Raw genomic sequence first — 25,682 nt, 5'->3', positions numbered from 1 at the left:
AGGATGTACTCCTGGATAACTTAAAAGTCAGATTTTTTTTTCTGATGGATTCTAATTTTTGCTAGTACTTGTTTTTTAAGGTAACAGTAAGATTTTTTAAAAAATAAAATTTCACTGAAGTACATCATCAGAACAAACATGCATATGATCATACAGGGCTCCCATACATCACCCCACCACTAACACCTTGCATTGTTGTGAAACATATGTTACAAATCATGAAAGAGCATCATCAAAATATTACTACTATCGTGTACATATATAAGAAATACACATTTGGTGTATTTTTCCCCAATCCATCTGATTATTAACACCTTTTCTTAGCATTATACATTTGTTATCGTTCATGGGAGAATGTTCTCATATTTGTCCTGTTAATCATAGTGATAAGCTATTTTTTAAATTAAACTGCAGATAAGTTCTTATTTTAAATTTTAGAATCTGCTACTTTGTATCTTCCTTGCATTTATTCCTTAATGAGGATTAATTAAGCTTTTTTTCCCTTGATAGAACTTATGTTTCTAAGTTGGTTGGGTTAGGTTTTTCTTTTGTTTTGTTTTTAAATACTTTATTGGAAATATAGAGGGTTTATAAAACATTTGTGAATATGTCAATAGAAAATAAACCAAAATATACAATGTTGAGTTATAAGATCTTCATAAGCATCCACTCCAAACCTGTCATTAATAAGTAAAACTCAGGACCAGAGGGCTAAATGTTAAAACTTTGGTCTCCAGAGAAAGAGAAAACAAATAATGGTAATAGGTTTTAGTCCGTGTTTTTGGATAATGAAATTTCTCTTTTGGATCCTTTTAACCTACTTTGAAAATGCGTGTTTAGGCTTATGAATAACTATTAAGCAAATTACGCAGTGACAACATTAGATGTTCATCTTAAAGAATTAGTGTCAAAGTACTTTCGTTAGAAGTTTTCTAACTAGTTTATGGCTGCAAATTGGGTCATAGTTTGGGATTTGCTATCCAGACCCCTTTTACCCTACTTACTGTAAAATAGCTGACTATACTGCCAAGATTGGATTCGATAGCACTTCATACTTCTTGTTAAAAAGAACTTGAAAAGTACAGAAACAGACGAACAAAAATAGTCCATAAACTCAATGCTCAGATAATCACTGTTGCCATTTTAAAAAATTTCACATAAGATTTTTTTAAAGGTACACCCACACACATACACAAAAAATGAAAAAAAAAAAGACAAAAAAATGAAGGAAAAACAACAAAAGTAAAAAGTACAAAAATAGTTCCTGCCTTATGTAGTATTTTCTCTACACCCTCGCAAAATTTTTGCTTGTTCCATGAGTAAATATTGACTGCCTACTTTGTGAAAGATACTATCCAATAGGTACTAGGGACCTATCAAATAAAAATATCAGTCTTCCTAGAACTTACATTTTATAGGGGATGCAGGATTTATATAACATAAATATGTAAAATATATAGAATGATAGCTAGTGCTAAGGCAGAAAAACGATGAAGGGAACAGGAATGCCAGGTGTTGGAGGGGAAATGATGACATTTTAGATGGGGTGGTCAGGAAAGGCCTCACTGAGAAAGTTACTTTTGAGAAAAGAACTGAATGAAATGAGGAAATAGCAAATGCAAAGGCCTTGCAGGAGCCTGCTTGGTTTTTTGAGTAACCTGAGGAAGGTTTTGTGACTGAAGCAAGGGGTGCAAAGGGGAGAAGAGTAGTAGGAGATAAAATCAGAGAGCTGTTGTGGTAGAGGTGAAGGACTGTAATACAGGAATTTATACAGGAATTTATAAGTGATAGTAAGGAATTTGGCTTCTAATCTGTCTGAGCTGGTGAGCCATTGAAGGGTTTTGAGCAGAGGAGTGACCTTAGATGGCTTGCATTTTAATAAGATCACTGTGGCTACTGTATTGAAGCAGGGGATGGTCAGTGGCAAGAAGTCGCCTATTAGGTATCCTAGAGGAGAAGTCAAGTTTGTTAGGTATATGGTTTGGAGTTCAGAGAGATCCAGGTTATAGATATAAATGTGGGAGTTACCCACATAGAGAAATGATTTTTAAAGTTGTGAGACTGAAAGAAATCACCTTGGGAGTGAATATAGATAGAAAAGAGAAGGAATTGGTGTGGCAGTTTGAGATTATTCATGAATTCTAAAAAGAGAGATTGTGTTTGTGAACTGGTTTCTTCCTCTGGGTGTGATACCCTTTGAATGCATTAGATTCAGCTGACATGGCTTGATTAAATTACCTATTAAGATTAAGGCCTTGAATCGACCATATCAGTAAGGGCATGACTCAGGATTGAGTCCCTGCCCCCTTGGTGGGCTGATATAAATGGACACTCACTCAAGAAAATAAAGGAAGAGATAGAGAGCGCCATAGACATGACAGAGGAGAGAAATTTGATCTTGTGGCCCTGAGAAGAGAAATGAACCATTTGCCTGATAGTTTGCAACTGAGCCTGGAAAGAATCCTTCCTATGCCAGCCTGTAGCTAAAAAATAGGAATGCTGAACCCTAACAGAGATCAGCAACCATCTTGCTTCAATACGTGGCAACTGACTTTGATGAGAAAGCAGCCTTAAGTTGGACTCTTTAGGGCCTTGTAACTGTAGGCTTTTACCCCAAATAAGTACCTTTTATTAAAGCCAACAGATTTCTGCTACCTTGCATCAGCACCGCTTTGACTGACTAGTACAATTGGGGTCCTCCAACATTTAGAGATTGGAAACTATAAGAGACTGAGATTAACTCAAAGAAGTAGGAGAGAAACCAGGTGAATTTAATGTCTATAAACCAAATGTAGTCAAGTGTTTTGAGGAGTGTGATACCTGTGCCAAGTGTTGCTGATGGGTAATGTTAGGTGACAGCTGAAAATGGCCCTTGGATTTAGTGATATGGAGGTCACTGTGCCCTTGATAGAGCAGTTTGGTGAGAGGGTAGAAGTAAAATCTGATTTTAAGAGAAAATGGCAGGAAACAAATTGAGGACAGCAAATATAAACAACGTTTTCAAGTTTTGTTGTAAAGGGATGAGGAGGAAGTTGGAAAAATAGGGTCAACAGGATCTTTGAAGATGGGAGAAATAACTTGTTTATACTTTATAGAAATGAGCTAGTAGAAAGAGAAAAACTGATGACTCAGGAGGAAGAAGCAAGAATTACTGATGTCCTTGAGTAAGTGGGAGTGGGAAGAAAGGCAGGAGAAGGAGATTGTATTAGTTAGCCAAAGGGATGCCGATGCAAAATACCAGAAGTCTATTGGCTTTTATAAAGGGTTTTTATTTGGGGTAGAAGCTTACAGTTACCAGGCTATGAAGCATTTGTATATTGCCATGTTTGGAACAAGATGGCTGCTGACGCCTGCAGGGGTTTAGGCTTCCTAGGTTCCTCTCTTCCTGGGACTCGTTTCTCTTCAGTCTCAGCTGCTCTGCTTTCTAGACAAGCCCAGCTATAGACATTAGGTGAACTGCTCATCTCTCTCCCTGAGGCCTCTGCCTGTGCTTAATGGAGATGTCTCTCTTTCCTCACATATCTGCTTCTCTGTGTGTTTACTTCCCAGGCTCCAGGATCAAAACTCTAAACTCTTTTCTCTGTCATGCCTTTTCTCTGGTCCCCACCCACCAAGGGGGCAGGGATGCAATATCCTAATGATGTGGTCCAATCAAAGCCTTAATCATTATTTAATCAAGTAAAAGTAAAACCTCCGAATCCAATATAATCTAATTTGCCCAGAGGGACAGACCAGTTTATAAACATAAACCAGTATATATTTTGGAATTCATAAACTATCAAACTGCCAGAGATTAACTTTTACTGCTTGTCTTTCTACAAGAATCAAACCTTTTGCAATTAAAAAAATTTAAAACAGCAGGAAGGATTTTTTAAAAAGAAATGTTTTCTATAATTTCCAAATTTATTTGCAATGTGGTTTAGGAAAATTAGAAATAATTCGGCTTGTAGGTAGGAAACTTAGTTATTCAAGGATGTAAATGAGTATCTGTGTCCTAGCAGGTAAGGTCCCCAGGAGAAGACAGAAAAGCAGATCTAGAAATGACTTTTAAAAGCTTGGATAGGAAGAGTGCAGATGCTTACCTACTTTAATTGGATATAGAATTTAGGGGTCCTCGTGACCTTTAATGGGTCAGGACTAAATAATTGAGGAGAATATTGAATCTATATTAATTTAATATTTACGCCCTTTCCGTTAACATCCTAGCACTAATTTTCCAAATTCAGTTTTCAGTAATATTCCATTAATATTTCCCGAGTTTGTCATATGAAATTCTAAAGCAAACTCTTCCCCAATCCTAAAATTACTCATTGTTATGGATGATAAAAATAACTTCTTGCATTTTTATAGGAAGCATATGAATGTGTATTGATAGCCTAATTATCACATTAAGTACATGTTAGAACTTTTCTTTGTTTTCAGAACCCTAATAATAAGCAATTTTGTGGATGAGAGTAAGCATCTCCTCTAGTTTCTTAATCATTTGTGACAGTCATAATGATCATTTTGGTTTGAACTTTGATATGACATTTTGATTGATAAAATTAACACCATAGATTACTTTCAAAATGATTTTTTCCTTGAATCATTTAAAAAATAATGTTTACTCTATAGTTCTTACTCATTTAATATTTTTACATTGTTATTTTTACTTGTAATTACTAGCTTATTTTAACATTGTTATAAGTTGCAAAGTTCTATTGAAGAGATAAAATAACAAACTTCTGTAACTTGACCAAATTTTTCAAAGTAAATTCATACAGAACACTATACCTTGCAAATACTTGGCATTTAAACTTATTTTGGTAATTAGTTTAGAGTAAATCAATTTTTAGGTATCCCTATCTAAAAGATATAACAGAAAATTATACTTAAAATAATTTTGCTTGTACAGTTTTTTCATTTTTAAAAGCTTTTTGGATATATTATTCATATACCATACAATTTACCCATTTAAAGTGTACAAGTCAGTGATGTTTAGTATATTCAGAGTTGTGCATCCATCACCACAATAAACTTTAGAACATTTTCATTACTCTGAAAAGAAACCCTGTACCAATTAGCAGTCACATACCAATACTCCTCTACTCCACACCCCAATGCCATATGCAACCTCTAATCAACTTTCAGTCTCTGTAGATTTGTCTATTCTTGGTATTTCATATAAATGGAATTATGAAGTATGTGGTTCTTTATGACTTGCTTCTTTAAGCATAATAATGTTTTCAAGGTAAATCCATGTTGTACCTTGCAACAGTACTTCATTTCTTTTTATTCCTGAGTAATGTTCCATCAGGTGGTTATACCACAGTTTACCTCTTCATCAGTTGATGGGCATTTTGATTTTTTTTCACATTTTGGCCCATTATGAAGAGTATGAATAAAATGCTATGAACATTCATGTAGGTTTTAAATTTTTGTCATATATTTTTAATATTTATAGTGGTAACATGTATAACAAAATTTGCCATTTTAACCATATTAAGTGTACAATTCAGTGGCCTTAATTACTTTTACAGTGTTGTGCTACCATCACTACCTTCCATTACTGAAACAGAAACTCTTTACTCATTAAGCAATAACTCCCTAGCCTCCAGCCCCTTAAAACCTCTGTCTGTATGTGTGATTTGCTTATTCTAGATTTTTCATATAAATGGATTCACACAATACTTGTCCTTTTGTATCTAGCTTCTTTCCTTTAACTTAATGTTTTCAAGGTTCATCCATGCTGTAGTATGTATAAAAACGTCTTTTTTCTTTTTTACTAAATTATATTCCATTGTATGGATTTTCCATTTTGTTTATCCATTCATCTGTTGATGGACATGGATTGTTCCCACCTTTTGGTTATTGTGTATAATGCTACAATGAACATTGGTGTCCAAGTATCTGTTTGAGTCCTGCCTTCCATTCTTTGGGGTGTATACCTAAAGTTGGAAATGCCAGTAATATGGTAATTCTATGTATACTTTTTTGAGGAACTGCCAGATTTTTCCACAGCAGCTGTGTCATCTTCATTGTCACCTGCAATTCAGGTGAATTCCAGTTCCTCCACATCTTCACCAACACTTCACTACAGTGTTATCTCATTGTGGTTTTGACTTTGAATTTCCTGATGACTAATGATATTGAACATCTTTTCATGTGCTTATTGGCCATTTTTTGTGTATCTTTGGAGAAATGTCTATTCAAGTCCTTTGGTCGTTTTTGTTTTTGACTTGTAGGAATTCCTTATGTATTCTGGATGTTAAACACTTTCAGATATACAGTTTTCAAATATTTTCTCCCATTCTATGAGTTGTTTTTTCACTTTCTTGATAAAGTCTTTTGGTAACGAAAGTTTTTAATTTTGATGGAGTCCATTTTTTTTTCTTTTATTGCTTGTGCTTTTGGTATCATATATAAAATTATTTGCCAAATATAGGATCCTGAAGATTTTCCCCTATGTTTAATTCTAATAGTTTTGTAGTTTTGGATCTTTTATTTAGGTCACTGGTCCATTTTGATTTAATTTTTCTATATGGTGTGAAGTAAGCATCCAGTCTTATTCTTTTGCATGTGGATATCCAAATTTCCCAGAGCCGTTTGTTTAAGAGACTATTCTTTCCCCATTGAATGGACTTGTCCCCTTCATTGAAAATGAATTGGCTTTAGATATTTTAGATATCCTGTTCCATTTGTCTCTATGTCTGTCATTATGCTACTGCTACTCTTTTTTTAAAGATTTCATTTTTTATTTCTCTTCCTTTCTCCCCCACCCCCTTGTTTGCTCTCTGTGTCCATTCGCTGTGTGTTCTTCTGAGTCCGCTTGGATTTTTGTCAGCGGCACTGGGAATCTGTGTCTCTTTTTGTTGCATCATCTCTCCGTGTATGCGGCGCCACTCCTGGGCAAGCTGCCCTTTTTTTGTGCAGGGTGACTCTCCTTGAGGGGTGCACTCCTTGTGCGTGGGGCTCCCCTAGGCGGGGGGCACCCCTGCGTGGCACGGCACTTCTTGAGCGTGGCAGCACTGCGCGTAGGCCAGCTCACCACGTGGGTCAGGAGACCCTGGGTTTGAACCCTGGGCCTCCCATATGGTAGGCAGACGCTCTATCAGTTGATCCAAATCCACTTTCCCATAGCACACTGTCTTGATTGCTATACCATTGTAGTGTGTGTATGGTTTTTTTTAAAAGATTTTATTTATTTCTCCTCACTCCACTTACTGTGTCTGTATGTCTTCCTTGTTTCTTTAGGAGTCACCAGGAGCCAAACCCAGGACCTCTGATATGGGAGGAGGTGTCTAATCATTTGAGCCACCTCTGCTCCCTGCTTTGTTGTGTCTTGCATTATATTCCTCCCTGTGTCTCTTGTTGCATCATCTTGTTACATCAGCTCCATGTGCCTTCCCGTCATGCCAGCTTGCTGTCTTCTTTAGGAGGCAATGGGAACATCTGATCCCTGCTTTGTTGTGTCTCTCATGATGTTTTTCTTCTTCTCTTGTTGTGTCAGCTTGCTGCACCTGCCCATTGCTCCAGCTTGCTGTCTTCTTAGGAGGCACTGGGATCCAAACCAGCGACCTCCTATATGATACGTGGAAGCCCAGTCACCTGAGCCACATCCACTTCCCTGTAGTGTGTTTTGAAAGTGAGAAGCATGTCTTCCAACTTGGTTCTTCTTTTTCAAGATAGTTTTGGTTGTGCAGGACCCCTTACCATTCTATCAGTATACAAATAATTTAATCCTTTGCTAAATTTATTCCCAGTTATTTTATTCTTTTAGATGCCATTGTAAATGAAATAAATAAGTAGATAAATTGTCTAGTATAGCAAAAGGGAGTATTTTCTGGCACATATTGTGTGATGTAGGATAATCCTGTAGTTAGAAGATAGTGTAGTTTAGTTTTTCTAATTTTTTTTTTTAAGGTTCTGGGGCTGAGGATTGAATCCGGGACCTTGTGTGTGGGAAGTTGACACTCAGCCACTGAGCTACACTGGCTGCCCCCAAGTTGGTTTTTTGTTTGCTTGCTTGATTTTTTTTGTTGTTGTTTTTTTTTTTTAGGAGGTACTGGGTATCAAACCCAGGACTTCCTGTGTGGGAATCAGGCACCTAACAACTTGAGCTACATCTACTCCCCTATTTCCTTTTTCTAAAAATATGTCTAGGGTACATCATTAGATTGTAGTTAGCTATTTCCAAACTTTTTTTCTCTACTTAATTTGGGCCTTGTGAATAATTTTTCATTCTCTAGTTGAAAATTTTTTTAAAAATCTAATTGATTTCCCCATTTACTGGAGTCATTTTGAAGTGTATCACCTCTCAGTCTTTCTATGCTTCCCCTGCCATATGTACCTGATATTGTTTCTGTCTCTTTAGTTTATTTGTATTCATATTTTATAAAAAGTCTTTTATATGCAATATCATTCATATTTGTATTTCACATGAGGTTTCACTATGTTATACAGTCTCCTGTTATATTTTTTAGCTTTCCTTCTAGTAAAATACATGCCGTTAGACTTTCCCTTTCAACCACTATCATACCCATTAAAATACGTCTGCTTGGTACAAATGCAATGATATGCTTTCACCATTTCTCTTCATTTCCAAAAATTTACAGTCTTTCTACCAATTATGCACAGATTAACCCTCAGCTTTCCATTCTCTACCTTCATTCCATTTTCTGGTCCTATAGTCTTATTATTCAATCTATAATTTTACTAATATGTTTAGTTCATAATAGCACAGTCATATAGTATTTATTCTTTGGTGGCTGGCTTGCTTCACTCAGGTTCATTCCTCCAGGTTCATTCATGTTGTCAAGTGCTTCACAACTTCATTTTTTCTTACAGCTTCATAATGTTCCTTTGTGTGTATACACCACAATTTGTTTATCCATTCATTGGTTGATGGACACCTGGGTTGTGTCCATCTTTCAGCAACTCTGACTAGTGCCGCTATGAACACCGTTGTACAGATGTCTGTTTCTGTCTCTGCTCTCAGTACTTCTGGGTTTATACTTAGTAATTAGTAATGATACTAGCGGGTCACATAGCAAGTTTATATTCAACCTCCATAGGAACTGAGTGGGCATTCTAATAGGTGTGAAATGATATCTCATTGTAGTTTTGATTTGCATTTCCTTAATTGCCAGTGATGTTGAAAACTTTTCATGTGTGGTTTTTTTTTCTTACCCTTTGTATTTCTTCTTTGGACAAATGTCTATTCAAGTCTTTTGCCCATTTTTTTAGTTGGATAGTTTGTCATTTTATTGTAGTGTTGTATCTCTTTATATATCATAAATATTAAACCCTTATCAGGTCATGTGATTGCCTAATATTGTCTCCCATTGAGTGTCTGCCTTTTCACCCTTTTTTTTTAAAAAGATTTATTTATTTATTTAATCCCCCCCGTCCATTGTCTGTTGTCTGTGTCTATTTGCTGCGTCTTGTTTCTTTGTCTGCTTCTGTTGTTGTCGTCAGCGGGCCGGGAAGTGTGGGCAGCACCATTCCTGGGCAGGCTACACTTTCTTTCCAGCTGGGCGGCTCTCCTTATGGGGCTCACTCCTTGCGCATGGGGCTCCCCTACGCGGGGGACACCCCTGCATGGCATGGCACTCCTTGCATGCATCAGCACTGCGCATGGGCCAGCACCACACAGGTCAGGGAGGCCTGGGGTTTGAACCGCGGACCTCCCATGTGGTAGATGGACGCCCTAACCACTGGGCCAAGTCCGTTTCCCCTTTTCACCTTTTTGACAAAGTCCTTTGAAGGCAAAAGTGTTTAATTTTGAGGAGGCCCCATTTATCTATTTTTTCTTTTGTTGCTCATGTTTTAGGTATAAGGTTTAAGAATCTACTGCCTACCACAAGATCTTGAAGATGTTTTCCTACATTTTCTTCTAGGAGTTTTCTGGTTGTAGTTTTATATTTACATCCTTGATCCATTTTAATTAATTTTTGTTCAGATGTGAGATAGGGGTCCTCTTTCTTTCTTTGGATATAGATACCCAAATCTCCCAGCACCATTTGTTGAATAGATTGTTAGGACTCAGCTGGGAAGGCTTGATAGCCTTGTCAAAAATCATTTGAGGGAAGTGGACTTGGCCCAGTGGATAGGGCATCCGCCTACCACGTGGGAGGTCTGCGGTTCAAACCCCAGGCCTCCTTGACCCGTGTGGAGCTGGCCCATACGCAGTGCTGATGCGCCCAAGGAGTGCCATGCCACACAGGGGTGTCCATGCGTAGGGGATCCCCACACACAAGGAGTGCGCCCGTAAGGAGAGCCGCCCAGTGCGAAAGAAAGTGCAGCCTGCCCAGGAATTGTGCCGCACACACAGAGAGCTGACACAGCAAGATGACGCAACAAAAAGAAGCACAGATTCCCATGCCGCTGACAACAACAGAAGCGGACAAAAAAGAACACATAACAAAATGGACACAGAGAACAGACAACTGGGGGAGGGGGGAGAAATAAATAAAATCTTTAAAAAAAATCATATAAAAAAATCAATTGACTATAGATGTGAGGGCCTATTTCTGAGTTTTTGATTCAGTTCCATTTGTCGGTATGTCTGTATTTATGATAGTACCATTCTGTTCTTGTCACTGTAGCTAAGTAATATGCTTTAAATCATGAAGTAAGTGTCCTCCAACTTCATTCTTCTTTTAAAAGACATTTTTGGCAATTTGGGGCCCTTTACCCTTCCAATTAAATTTGTTAATTGGCTTTTCCATTTCTACAAAAAAAAAAAATGCCATTGGAATTTTTACAGGATTGCATTGGATCTGTAAATCAGTTTGGGTAGTGTATTAGTCAGCCAAAGGGGTACTGATGCAAAGTACAAGAAATCTGTTTGTTTTTATAAGAGATATTTATTTGGGGTAAAAGCTTACAGTTACAAGACCTAAGAGTCCAACTCAAGGTAGCATAAGAGGTACTTTCTCACCCAAGTCAGTTGCCACTTGTTCAAGTAAGATGGTGGACCTGGTCTCTCCTTCCTTCTTCCTCTAAAGGCTCTGTAGACCTAGCTTCTTCTGATCTCAGCCATAGGCTGGCACAGAGTTTCTTTCTTTCTGGGCTTCCTCAGCTCAGCTGCTCTGTTCTCTCCAGCTGCAAACTATCTTGCAAATGGCTCATCTCTCTTCCTAGGGTCAAAGGATCAAAGTTCTCTCCTCAGCTGTGTCTATGGAGTCACTTTCTTCCTGTGCTGCCTTCTATGTGTGTTCTTGAGTGAGTGTCCATTTATATAGCCCACCAAGGGGGTGGGAACTTAACCTGCGTTATACCCTATTGACATGATAGAATCAAAATCCTACTCTTAACATAATTTAATCAAAGTTATCTCATTTGAATATAATACTGTCAAAGGGTATCAATCCCAGAGGAACAGAGTATACAAACATATTCTCTCTTTTTGGAATTCATAAATAATCTCAAACTACCACAGGTAGAATTGGTATCTTAATAATATTTAGTCTTCCAATCCATGAATGCAATATATACTTCCAGTTATTTAAGTCTTAGGTTTCTTTTAGCATATTTTATAGTTTTCTGAATACAGGTCCTTTATGGCTTTGTTTAAGTTTATTCCTAAATATTTGATACTTTTAGTCACTATTATAAATAGAATTTTTTCTTATTTCCTCCTGATATTGCTCATCAGTAGTATAAAGAAACACTATTGATTTTTGCCTATTATTCTTGTATCCCACCACTTGCCTGAACTTGTCTGTTAGTTCCAGTAGCTTTTTTGTGGATTTTTCAGGATATTCTAGATATAGGGTCATATCATTAGTGAATAGTAAAAGTGTTACATCTTCCTTTTTTATTTGGATGCCTTTTATTTCTTTATCTAGCCTAATTGCTCTAGCTAGAACTTAGAGCACAATATTGATTAACTTTGGTTAATAGTGGGCATTCTTGTCTTGTTGCTGATCTCAAAGGAAAGCTTTCAGTCTTTCACCATTGAGTATAATGTTAGCTGTAGATTTTTGATACATTCACTTTACCATATTAATAAAACTTTCTTCTATTCCTATCTTTTGAAGTGTTTTTATCAAGAAAGGGTGCTGTATTTTGTCAGATGCCTTTTCTGCTTCAATTGAAATGATCATTTGATTTTTCTTCTTCAATTTATCAATGTGGTTTATCACATTAATTTTCTTGTGTTGAACCACCCTTGCATACCTGCACTAAAATCTACTTGATCGTGGTGTATAATTCTTGTAATGTGCTTTTGGATTCAGTTTGCAATTATTTTGTTGAGGATTTTTGCATCTATATTCATTAGACTGATTGGTCTGTAATTTTCTTTTGTCATAATATATTTATTTGGTTTTGGTATTAGGGTGTTGTTGGCTTCATAGAATGCGTTTGGTAGCATTCTTTCCTGTTCAATTTTTTGGAAGAACTTGAGCAAGATTGCTTTTAGATCACCTTTGAATGATTGGTACAATTCACTTGTGAGCTTTATCTTGTCTGGGGCCTTTCATCTTTGGGAGGTTTTGTTTTGTTTTGTTTTTTAGATTTATTTTTATTTCTCTTTCCTCCCCCCCTCCCTCCCCCCCCCCCCCCCCCCCCAGTTGTCTGCTCTCTTGTGTCCATTCACTGTGTGTTCTTCTGTGTCCGCTTGCATTCTGGACGGAACTGGGAATCTGTGTCTCTTTTTGTTGCATAATCTTGCTGCGTCAGTTCTCTGTGTGTGTGTGCCAGTCCTGGGCGGGCTGTGCTTTTTTCACATGGAGTGGCTCTCCTTGCAGGGCACACTCCTTGCGCATGGGGCTCCCCTACACGGGGGACACCCCTGCATGGCAGGGCACTCCTTGCATTCGGCAGCATTGCACGTGGGTCAGCTAACCTAACACAGGCCAGGAGACCCTGGGTTTGAACCCTTGACCTCCTTGGTAGGCGGACGCTCTATCAGTTGAGCCACATATGCTTCCCTTTGGGAGGTTCTTGATGACTGTTTCAATCTCCTTACTTCTGTGATTGCTTTCTTGAGGTCTTTTGTTTCTCTTAGGGTCGGTGTAGGTTGTTCATGTGTTTCTAGGGATTCCCCATCTCATCTACATTGTCTTGTTGGCGTTTGTTGGCGTACGGTTGTCAGTTGTGCGTAGTATTTTCTTATAATCTCTTTTATTTCTTCATGGTTGCTGGTAATGTGCCCCCTCTCATTTCTGATTTTATTTATTTGCATCTTGTCACTCTTTTTTTTTTGTCAGTCTAGTTAAGGATTTGTTTATTCTGGTGCACTTCTCAAAGAACTAGCTTTTCGTTTTCTTGATTCTATTGTTTTCTTGTTCTCAGTTTCATTTATTTCTGCTTGATCTTTTTATTTCTTTCCTTTGGCTGGTTTGGGATTAGTTTGCTATTCTTTTCCAGTTCCTCCAGGTGTGCAGTTAGGTCTTCAATTTAATCTGTTTCTTCTTTTTAAATGTAAGCTTTGAGGGCTATTAATTTCCCTCTCCACACTGTCCTTGCAGTATACCATAGATTTCGAAATGTTGTATTTGCATTTTCATTCATATTCATATCAAGATATTAACTGAATTCTCTTGTACTTTCTTCTTTGACCCACAAATTATTTGAATATGTTGCTTAATCTCCATATATTTATGATTTTTCCCTTTTTCTGTCGATTAATGATTTCCAAATTCATTCTGTAATGGTCAGAGAAAGTGTTTTTTATAATTTTCAGTCTTTTTAAATTTATTGAGTGTTGTCCTGTTACCCAGCATATGTTCTATCCTGGAGTAGGATCCATGAGTGCTTGTAAAGAATATATATACTGCTGCTTTGGGGTACATTTCTCTATAAATGTCTGTCAGGTCTAGTTCATTTATCATGTTATTCAAGCTCCCTTTTTATTTATCCTCTGTCCAGATGTTCTATCCAATACTGAAAATGGTGTATTGAAGTCTCCAACTATTATTATAAAGACATCCGTTTCTTCCTTCAGTTTTGCCAATGTGTGCCTCATATATCTTGAGGTTCCCAGTTTATGTGCATAAATATTTATTATAGTTATTCCTTCTTGGTGTATTTTCCCTTTATTAATATAATGACCTCTTTCATCCCTTTTAACAGTTTTGTATTTAAAGTCTATTGTTTTTATTATTGGTATCACTGCTCCAGCTGTTTTGGTTACTGTTTGCATGGAATGTCTTTTCCCAACCTTTCACTTTCAACCTGGTAGTGTCCTTACATTTGAGTTGAGGTGACTAGATGACTCATATTTTTTAATACACTCTATCAGTCTATGTCTTTTGATTGGGTAACTTAATTCATTAATATTCAGTGCCAGGGAAGCGGACTTGGCCCAGTGGTTAGGGCATCCGTGGGAGGTCCGCCGTTCAAACCCCGGGCCTCCTTGACCGGTGTGGAGCTGGCCCATGTGCAGTGCTGATGCGCGCAAGGAGTGCTGTGCCACGCAGGGGTGTCCCCACGAAAGGGAGCCCCAAGCGCAAGGAGTGCACCCCGTAAGGAGAGCTGCCCAGTGTGAAAGAAAGTACAGCCTGCCCAGGAATGGTGCCGCACACACAGAGAGCTAACACAGCAAGATGATGCAACAAAAAGAAAACACAGATTCCCGTGCCGCTGACAACAACAGAAGCGGACAAAGAAGAACACGCAGCAAATAGACACAGAGAACATACAACTGGGGTGGGCGTGGGGAAGGGGAGAGAAATTAAGAAAAAAACATCTTAAAAAAAAAATTCAGTGCCATTACTGTAAAGGCATTACTTACCTTGTTCATTTTATACTTTGGCTTTCTGTTTTCATAGCTTACTATTGTCTTTTTACCCTTTAAGTTACCCTTCCTAGCAATCTTCATTTCTACATTCTTCTCCAAGTTTTCACCCTTTTTTTTTTCCCCTTCAGGCTGCAGCACCCCCTTTAGTATCTCTTGTAAATATAGTCTTTTGGTAATGTACTCGGTCAGGTTTTATTTGAAAAAACTTCAATATTCTCATTTTTGAAATACAGTTTTGCTGGAGAAAAGATTCTGAATTGGTAATTTTTCTCTTTCATACTTTAAATATATCATACCGCTTTCTTCTTGCTGACATGGTTTCTGATGAGAGGTTGGCACTTAATCTTATTGAGTTTGCCTTGTATGCAATGCTTTGCTTTTCTCTTGCTGCTTTTAGATTCTTCTCTTTATCTCTGATATTTGTTATTCAGAGTAGTAAGTGTTTGAGAGTAGGTCTTTACAGATTTATTCTGTGTGGGGTGTGCTGTCCTTGGATATTGGTATTTCATAAGGGTTGGGAAGTTTTCTGTCATTATTTCCTCAAATTTTCTTTCTGCTGCTTTTCCATTCTCTTCTTCCGGACAATGATAACACATATGTTTGTGTGTTTCACATCATTCAATTCCCTGAGACCCTGTTGCATTTTTTCTTTTTCTTTTTTGTCTTTCTGTTCTCCTGACTCTTCCAGTTTAGATGTTCTGTCTTCAAAGTCATTAATTCTGCTTTCAAGCAATTCCAAACTGCTATTATGTGCTTCTAATGTATTTTTTAAGGTTTTTAAAAATTTAGTTATTTTTTATTTATTTCTCTCCTTTTCCCCCAGGTGTGCAATTCTTTTTAGTCATATTTTTCTCTTCAATTCTTTAAATTGCTGTTGGAGATTTGTGTAATTTTCATTGATTAGTTGTTTTAAATCCTGTGCTTTATTGGGATATCCAAATATTTGGTTTGTTCCTGTTTCCTAGTATGACTTGTAATTTTTTGCTCATGTCTAGGCATCTGAGTATGCTGGTGAATTTACTCTGATGGTCAATTTCCAATTTCTCTCTCTTACCTAGTATTTTTTTTTAAGATTTATTTTATTTATTACTCTCCTTGTTTCCTCTCTGTCCATTTGCTGTGTGTTCTTCTGTGTACACTTGCATTATCCAGCAGCACTGGGAAACTACGTCTCTTGTTGCATCAGCTCTCCGTGTGTGCGGTGCCACTCCTGGGCAGGCTGAGCTTTTTTCATGCGGGGCGGCTCTCCTTATGGGGCACACTCGTTGCGCATGGGGCACCCCTATGCGGGGGCGCCCCTGTGTGGCACAGTACTCCCTGTGCATGGCAGCACTGTGTGTGGTCCAGCTTACCACACAGGTCAGGAGGCCCTGGGGATCGAACCCTGGATCCTCCATATAGTAAACAGACACTCTATCAGTTGAGCCTTGTCTGCCTCCCCCTAGTGTTTGGTTTTGTTTTCCTAACAACTCTGATGTTTTGTTCAATTTGTTCTGAGTCTTAAAAATTGTGTAGCATAAATGATCAGAATTGGGCCAGGGACTCACTAATGAGGTACAGATTTTCTCCCAGGAAGTGGGGCTAAGGAGAGATCTAAAAATAGTTTTCTCATTGCAGTTTCCTGGCTGGCCAGCAAATGGCTTTCATCAGGGAACCTTTCTGGGGAGGTGTTTCAACCTCTGCTTTCCTTGCTTTTGTTTGGCTAGAGCCAAGATTCAAAGTGAGCCCTCCCTTGTAACAGCTGACAGGGAAGAAGAAATCTGTTCCCTTCTCAGTTGGCTGCTTTAAGCTTTGGATTTTATCTAGGCTTAATGTCTTGAGGCTGGGGAATGGGCCTTTCTTGTCCACTGTGGGAGTTTAATAAGTCACGTTTCTTGTTTTGTGTTCTTTGTCTCTCTGTCCCTCACCGTCCTGGCAGTTGTACAGTACATTCCTACTCTGCTGACTCCTAAAGCAGGACCTTGGACAACTTTTGGCTCTTTCTCCATTGTGTTTGTCAGATAGTCGAGCCCTGTCTGTCTATTCCAATGCCATCTTCCCAGAGCTCATAGTGTTTTGATAATTGAGATTTTATAATGAATTAATATTTTGTGGGGTTAGTCTTTCCTCATTTCTCTCTCAGATCTTTTCTGGCTTTGCTTTTTGTTTATTTTTCTGCATTAACTTTAGATTTATCTAGCACTAAAAGAAACTGTTGTAATTTTTTTGACATCATATTAACTTTATACATGAACATCAGAAGAGTTCACGTGTTTATTATATTGAATTTTCTATCCAAAACATGGCATATAAAGGATTTGAATTAGTTGCCAACATTTGAAATCAGAAAATTTCTTACAGAAGTCTGGACTCACAGCTTGTCTTTAAAAATTATTATCAAAAATTAACTGAATCTGACTGGTATCAGCCCCCTTTAGGGAAAAGCTTATACTTTCTAGAAAGCCATAGTTCTCTCCTGGCCATTCTTCTTATATGTAATCTGAATGTCCTTGGAGAGTTGACTATTTCAACTAAAAACAGTACCTTGTAGTTACAAATTATTATTAGATTTGACTCATCACGCCATCCTCTTGAGATTCTTTTGTATCTTGGTTCTGTTAATTATTATATTTGTTCTCACAACTTAAAAATCACCCGTTAAGCAGTCTTTCTATACCTTCATTTAAATCTGATAATAAATATTAAATAGGACAGCCTATGGATAGAAGTTTGGCATTGTACCACTAGAAAATTAATTAGTGCTATATGGGTATGGCTCTTCAGCTAGTTACTAACATATTATTACATAATTTTATTAGCCTTAAGCTAAGTAAACCTTGTCAAATGCAGTATTATCTACCAGTCACATACCTAGAAATCTTGTGGAACCCTCAGAAAATGAGTAATTTGGGGCCCGTAGCTAAAGATTCATCCCTTTAAACGTTAAACCTTTTATTTTAGTCATTTTAGGTAAAATTTTTTGCATTTGAATAAATGGGGATATTTAGCTTGTATAGCTTGATAAAGAATGCCTTTAGGGGAGACATAAGTCTTTAAGAATTTAAAGATTTATCTTAAGTAAGAAGGATTTGATTTTAAATAATCTCAGCAGAGATACTTAGGAAGGCAGGGGAAAAATTAACTTGATGTAAAGAACTTTATAAGAGATGTTCAAGTATAATTTGAATGCTTTAGCAGGAGCTATTTCTAGAAGTCAACTGAATGATTTTTTTTTCAATAAAGAAATGGTGAACTGGCTTAAGTTTTCTGCCTTTTTATTTTGCCAAATAAGGATATCCTCTAAAATGACTAATATTCCCTATCATTATCATTTACTAAAAATATTTTTCCAGGTGTAACTTAAGTGTTTTCGTCACTGTCATTGGATGGGTTACTATTTGAGACCTAAAATAATTTCAGATGTTAATGGCCACCATGAGAATAATTTTGCCATAGTAAAAATGTTAGTCACTATTTAGCCAGAGAGGACATTTTAATTAGTGAAATAGCTCCCTATTGGCTCTAGGATAAAGTCCAGATTTCTTAATTTGGCTAATAAGAGCCCTGGATATCTTACCCCTGCTTATCTCTCTCTGGGCTCTTTGGCTATTTCGCTGGTAGTATGCTCAGGCCATACTACACTATTGAGTAGTTCCCGAAATACCATGTCCTGCCTCAACTCTGGGCATTTCTACACTGTCCCCACTTTACTCTTACCAGTTTTAGGTACAATGAAAGGAACTGTATCTGTAGGTACAATGAAGGGATTTTAAAAGATCTGTTTTCTACCCCTCTTAAGAGGTATTACAGCTAGGTTTTGAAAATTCAAATCTAATTGTCTTTCTAATTCCCATTAAGGCATTCATTCAGTAAAATTTAGCGTGTACCTAGCATGATAGGTAGCACGCCAAGGATATAAAGATGAGGAGAAAAGATAATATATTTCTTTTGTGCTTTGTGGTATGTAAGATAATAGAGGGTGCTAGACTAAGAACTGGGTAAGGAGAGGCATTCCATAGGAGATGAATCCTGAACTGAATTCTTCCCAAGAACAGACTTGATAAAACTATCATAAACAAAATAAAAATGAATGTAGCTTAAATTTAATACTGTAGTAGAAATACTGATGGGATGACTGATAAAGGGCTGAGTAATTTGGTAGAGATCAATGATTATCATTTTAGATGAAATGAAATGTATTGGGAAGACTGATTGATTTAGTAGAAAGAATATTGAGGGATCTATTAGGAAGATATGAAAATACCTTTGGCAGAAAAACAAAAGCAACTATTAGATGTTGAGGAAAGTTATCACTGATATAAGTTTGTATATATAAATTCTATTATAAAACTCTTATTAGATATCTTATTTTTACTCTTTTTTTTTTTTTTAATATTTATTTATTTATTTATTTCTCTCCCCTTCCCCACCCTGCCCCGGTTGTCTGTTCTGTGTGTCTGTTTGCTGTGTGTTCTTCTTTGTCCGCTTCTGTTGTCAGCGGCACAGGAATCTGTGTTTCTTTTTTGTTACTCATCTTGTTGTGTCAGCTCTCCATGTGTGCGGCACCATTCCTGGGCAGGCTGCACTTTCTTTCACGCTGGACGGCTTTCCTTAAGAGACACACTCCTTGCGCGTGGGGTTCCCCTAAGCGGGGGACACCCCTGTGTGGCAGGGCACTCCTCATGCGCATCAGCACCGCATATGGGTCAAGGAGGCCTGGGGTTTGAACCGCGGACCTCCCATGTGGTAGACAGACACCCTAACCACTGGGCCAAGTCTGCCTCCCTTATTTTTACCTCTTAAAACCCAGCTTAGATCTTACCTTGAGTCTGTGTCTTTTCCATATATAATTAGTTGCTATCTAATTTGTGCTACCACAGTATGTTGTACACATTTCTGCGAAGATATGTATCATACCATTTCTTTATGGGCTTTCTCCCCCTCTAGATTATGAATTCTTTGAAGGCACAGATTCTGTCCTCTTGATATTTGGGTCTCATTTGATATCATCACCAGATCATTAGTGTCAAATAAGTGTTCTTAGAAATGAAGTTTGAGGAACCATTTGATTTTGATTTTACAAACTTATCTCAACTCTAGAATTCTGTTTCCCCATATATATTGTTTTAATGAGTTTGATTAATAAGAATAACCTGCAGCATTGCTCCAATTTATATTTCTGCCCTTTTCCCATTGTTTTATTTTCTGGTTTTCTCCCTTTGTAAACCTCTGCAATGGCCATAACATTGCCTTAAAATGTACTTACTTGCTTCCATTCCTTTACTCTTGAATTCTTTGACAGGGTTTCTCCTTCCAGTATCTATGAGGATCACCTCAGATGCTACCTCCTCTAAGAAGCTTTTTCTGATTAACTTGACAAATATGCTCTCTTCCTTTTATACATCATTTTATAGATAAACTTGTGTCTCTTAGACCACATTTACCATATTTTATTCCATAGAATGTGTTTTTCTTAAGCCCTTCTACCTCCTTTAGAGTCTGAGCTCCCTGAGGGCAGAGACTTTTGTAAGTTCCTGCAAATGATGCTTTGGATATACTTAACTATTGGTAAATAATTGCTTTGATTAATAATAAAATTAGATGGAAAAATGAGAGTTCTGTCAATTGCAGAATAAACTTGAAACCAGAAAGTATGCTTTATTAGATTTGATGGCCATTTTTTCATAGTTCACCGTTAGTCCCTATTTTTATAACAGGTTGACACTATCTTGTGACATATGAAATATATGGCTTTGTAGTACTGGTATGGGTATCTATATTCATTTTCTTCACCATCATGTGGTCCTGCTTTATACTTTATGAAAACATAGATAACGTGCTGGTAATGGTCTATTTACTTGTCTATAATCCCCTTCAGAGGTCATTTATTATCCCTCATTCTAGTGCCTAGAAATTGTCTATCAATAACTGTTCATTGAATAATTGAATGAGGAAGAAAATTTCCTGAATAGTCTTAAAAATTCTATAATTCTTTTAAAGAGTCAAACAAAACAAATACACGAGCCTATAGTAATATAAATTCAGAATATTATGTTTTATATTTGTATTTTAAGTTCACTATTATCACAATATGAATTAGTAAGAATATATGAACTAATGTAATCGTTCAGATAATCTACTTTCAATGTTCAATTGGGAAGTAGTTTTCTGTAGTTCAAGGTTCTAATATATTCTAAATACTGAAGAAATTAATCCTATTATGCATATTTTTTCATGTTTAATATCTTTGAAATTAGAATGCGTCTTAGTTACTATTTGCCAGATGGCAGTCATAGTGTAGTTGTCATTGTGTATACAGAAACTTCATCACAGCTATTTATGTTGCTTTCACTTCAGTTGGGCTATGTACATTGTTGGTAGTACACATTTAATTGGCATTTAAAATTTGTAAAGAATACACTGTTAGGGAAGCAGATTTGGCTCAATGGTAGAGCATCACCTACCACATGGAAGATCCAGGGTTCAAACCCAGGGCCTCCTGACCTGTGTGATGAGCTGGCCCACGCGCAGGGCTGATGCACACAAGGAGTGCCGTGCCATGCAGGGGTGTCCCCCATGTAGGGGAGCTCCATGCGCAAGGAGTGTGCTCCATAAGGAGAGCTGCCCAGCGTGAAAAAAGTGCAGCCTGCCCAGGAGTGGCGCCCCACACACAGAGAGCTGACACAGCAAGGTGACGCAACGTGAAGAGACATAGATTCATGGTGCCACTGACAAGAATATAAGTGGACACAGAAGAACACACAGCGAATGGACACAGAGAGCAGACAACTTGGGGGTGGGGGGGGAAGGGGAGAGAAATAAAAAATAAATCTTTAAAAAAAATACACTGTTATTCAGCATTTAACCAAAAAGTTATTGAGTATGCAGAAAACCACAGAAACAGAAACAAAGTATAAATTTGATATTAGTGAAGCAAATATTTTTTGTTGAAGGAATGACAAACTAATTCCAGATTTTCTTGCATGACAATGTTCAAGTGTTTTATGGACTAAGCAAAGTACCTCAAGGCAATAGAAATTATCAGATCTCTTGGAATAAGTCTAAGTCTAAATACATTTTTAAAAGTTATTTCATTAATTGTAAAATAAAAGTTATAAATGGTAGAGTGGCATAGTTTAATTGGCAGCATTTTTTTTCCTTAATGATATATTAACTGGTATACCTTGTAACTGATAACATTAGCTTTGGTAATTTTCATTGTAATTTTTTTTTTTTATGTTCCTCTTGATTAATACACATCCATATACAAACATGAAACATTGCCTTCTTTACTAATGGCTTAGGTATACATAGATGTTCCCTAGTCTAGAGTCTGAATTTCGTTAAAATTTTATAATGATACAAGACCGGAATAATAATGACCAGCTATTTCATGTTAGCAAGTAAGTGGGTAGATTTTTTCACATATAAATTGTGTATGTTTTTCTCTTAAGACTATCATAAGACCAGTTTACTGCTTAGCTCAAGCTACTGCTACTGTTTTTTTTTCCCCAGCGTGACTCTCAGATGCATTTATTTGCACAGTTTAGGAAATATAATAAGCAATATTATATATTCCAAATGATTTAATAGAGGAGTCTCAGGTTCAGAGAAAATGAATACAGCTGTTAACAGGAAGGTGCTTGCCTTTTCTTCACAGGTACCTGAGTCAGTTGGCTGTCAGGAGGTTTATCTTCCATGGTAGATGAGCAAGAGGACCATGGCAGAAATATGTGGAGACATCCCGAACATACTACATGTTTATGCTGTCAGTGGTCCATGTATCAGATGTCTAACATTTATCTCGTTCAGGGCCAGCTTATCATGATCTCATGCAATTACTCCTCTTGAGGCATTTTCACATATAGCCTATGAAATAATAGATTTTTAAAAAAAATAAATGATTTATAGGCTGAAGAGTCTAGAGCTAAAGATCTTAGATGCACTAACTAATCTAACAGTTTAATGTCAAATCTATATCAACTTGTAACTTGATACATTAACTTGGAAGTGTAATACCTCTAAACTTATGCATCGGCTAGACCTGCTTGGGTCTAGCCATTTCATGGTATGAGAAAAAGAGTCTGACATACTAGTCCCAGGTTTACATTATATTCTTTCATCATAATATATGAACTTCAAAATGAAGTAATGTACATTAGTACTTCTAAATGCATAGTTGTGTTCTCAGCAGGGTTTTTTTTTCCTATGTAGAGACTATTATCTATTTGCAATCAATTATTCTACAATACAAAATACTATATACAAAGGCTTATGTTCTTTAAACCATATATAAACTTTGTTTATAGACTATTAATGAATACATATTAAATTTAAATTGCTTTTTTTTATTTTCCTAGGATTCTGACACTTCACAACATGTCATTATCTAGAGCAATAATGAACATTGACCTGTTTGGATTAGTTGAGGACCTTCGGAAATGATCCACTAATATCTACTAAAAAGAAGCTGAATATACTCCATATAGAGTGAATAACCCAGATTGTTACTGAATTTTCAAGATGACAGATCCAATGATGGATTTTTTTGATGATGCCAATCTTTTTGGTGAGACCTTAGAAGGTTTGTCAGATGATGCATTTGTACAACCAGGACCTGTTTCACTAGTTGATGAATTGAACTTGGGTGCAGAATTTGAACCTTTGCACATAGACTCACTGAACCATGTTCAGGGTACTTCGACACACCAGAAGATGACTGATTTTGAACAGTTAAATCAATTTGAGTCATTGAAATTTCATCAAGCTAATCACTCTTTTGGTAGCCCAGTTGAACATGTGTTATCTCCACACTCTCAGTTTAATTGTTCTCCCATCCACCCCCAAAACCAATCCAATGGTTTGTTTCCAGATGTAGCAGATGGCAGTCCAATGTGGGGCCATCAGACCGCTAATAGCATTTCAAATCAAAATGGGTCTCCTTTTCACCAACAAGGACATTCGCACTCTATGCATCAAAATAAAAGTTTTATTGCACACCATGACTTTGCCTTATTCCAGGCTAAGGAACAACAAACACAGTGCCCTTCGCTACGTTCCCAACAAAACAGAAACAATCTTAACCCAAGGCAAAATTCTCTTAGCCAGTCTAAAAATTTTATGGATGTTAATGTTTCTGGGTCACATAGAGTCAGTGTTAACCATCCACCACAAGTTAATGCATCTACTTCACAACAGTCTCTTTCGATGCCGCAATTTTCTCAAACGTCAAATCCTTCAACACACTTCCTCAAGTGTAGCAGTCATCAAGAAGGAACTTTTAATGGACCTTCTCCAAATATGACTTCTTGTTCAGTCAGTAGTAATTCACAGCAGTTTTCCTCACATTATTCCTTTTCTAGTAATCATATATCACCAAGCAGTCTTCTTCAGTCCTCTACAGTACTTGTATCTAATCATACAAATCAGACTTTATCTGATTTTACTGGAAGTAATTCCTTTTCACCTCATAGGGGAATCAAGCAAGAATCCACTCAGCATATCCTAAACCCCAGTACATCATTGAATTCAAATAATTTCCAAATGTTGCATTCGTCACATCCTCAGGGTAATTTTAGCAATTCAAAATTATCTCCTGTGCACATGAATTTTCCAGATCCTGTTAACTCAGGAACTCAAATGGGACATTTCAACGATCATGTAGAAACTAATGGCTTTTCATCTTTAGAAGAGAATTTACTTCATCAAGTAGAGTCTCAAACTGAGCCATTCACAGGACTTGACCCAGAGGACCTCCTTCAGGAAGGTCTCCTTCCACAATTTGATGAATCAACATTTGGGCAAGAGAGTTCAAGTCATGTTTTAGATCATGAACTTGATCGGCATTTTACTTCACATCTTGTAATGCAGCCTTCTGATATGACTCAAACTCAGTTGCAAAGTCAGGCTCGGAGCTGGCATTCATCACTTTCTAATCATCAGCACTTACATGACAGAAATCGCCTCTGTTTACAGCAACAGGTATGTAGCTCTCTGCTTTTATTTTGGTGATTGTGGTAAGGTGGTCCATAGCTACTGAGTTAATTTTATATGAGACATATTCAAGATTTCTAACTCAGCAATTCTATTTGTTAAGTGAATATGCATACTTGGACATAGGTTTATATTGCTTTAGCATTCTGACATTTGCCAGAGATTTATTGAGGTACTTGAAGCAATATACTAACTTCTATATTTAGAAAATTGTAAAGTTTTAAGAGCTCTCTTGTAACTTTCAATTATGATTGCGTTTAACAAAAAGCTATTTTATCAAAAGCAAACAAAAACTTAATCATAATTAAAAGGGAAGCAACTGGGAAATTTTTCTTGCAAATGAGATGAAATGGCTAATATTTTTATAAAAAGCTCTTTATGTTGATAAGCAAAAATTCTTTAAATAAAATTTTATTGAAGTATGTCATTCATACATGAATAACCATAAATAATAAATGTATTGTAAAAATCATAAACTTAGAAAACAAACGTGTATCATCATACGGAGCTCCCATACATTATCCCACCACCAATACTTTGCATTGTTATGTAACTTTTTTTACATACTATGAAATAAGCATCATCAGAATATTACTACTAACTATAGCCATATCTTTTATTTGATGTATTTTTCCCCAACCTACCTGATTTTTAACACCTTGTCTTGGTATTATATATCTGTTATAATTCAAGAGAGAACATTCTCATATTTGTCCTGTTAACTATGGTCCATCTTCCCCTGGATTCCCTGTAGTACACACTCTCATTTTTTGTACAATCCATTCAAAGTGTGCACTCAGTGGCTTTCATTTTCACAGAGCACAGAGTTGTGCTGTCATCATCTCAATTTTAGAATGTTTTCATTAGTCCAAAAGGAAAAATCCCATACTTGTTTATGCCCCCTATAGTTGTCTCTTAGAATTAATATCGTCTTTGTCATCGCTGCAATAATATTACAATATTACTATTAAACTATTGTCTG

At 36.8% G+C, this 25,682-nt stretch overlaps 1 protein-coding gene across 8 annotated transcripts in view; it reads left to right on the top strand.

Moving 5' to 3' along the window:
• The window catches only part of CHD9 (chromodomain helicase DNA binding protein 9), a 330,078-nt gene that overhangs the window by 66,281 nt on the left and 238,115 nt on the right, over positions 1–25,682 (top strand). For 6 of the 8 annotated variants that reach the window (XM_058280018.2, XM_058280021.2, XM_023587822.3 and 3 more), the window contains one exon: positions 23,068–24,688. The exons of the other annotated variants lie outside the window; for them this stretch is intronic. In XM_058280018.2, the coding sequence (XP_058136001.1) occupies positions 23,231–24,688 (1,458 nt within the window). In that variant the 5' untranslated portion in view covers positions 23,068–23,230. The remainder of the gene's footprint in view (positions 1–23,067; positions 24,689–25,682) is intronic. 8 annotated transcript variants of the gene reach the window in all.

Source organism: Dasypus novemcinctus, chromosome 18, assembly GCF_030445035.2.
Source record: "Dasypus novemcinctus isolate mDasNov1 chromosome 18, mDasNov1.1.hap2, whole genome shotgun sequence".
NCBI classification, from domain to species: domain Eukaryota; kingdom Metazoa; phylum Chordata; class Mammalia; order Cingulata; family Dasypodidae; genus Dasypus; species Dasypus novemcinctus.
Note: the sequence above shows the minus strand (reverse complement) of the source record. Positions and strands in the feature narration are given on the sequence as shown.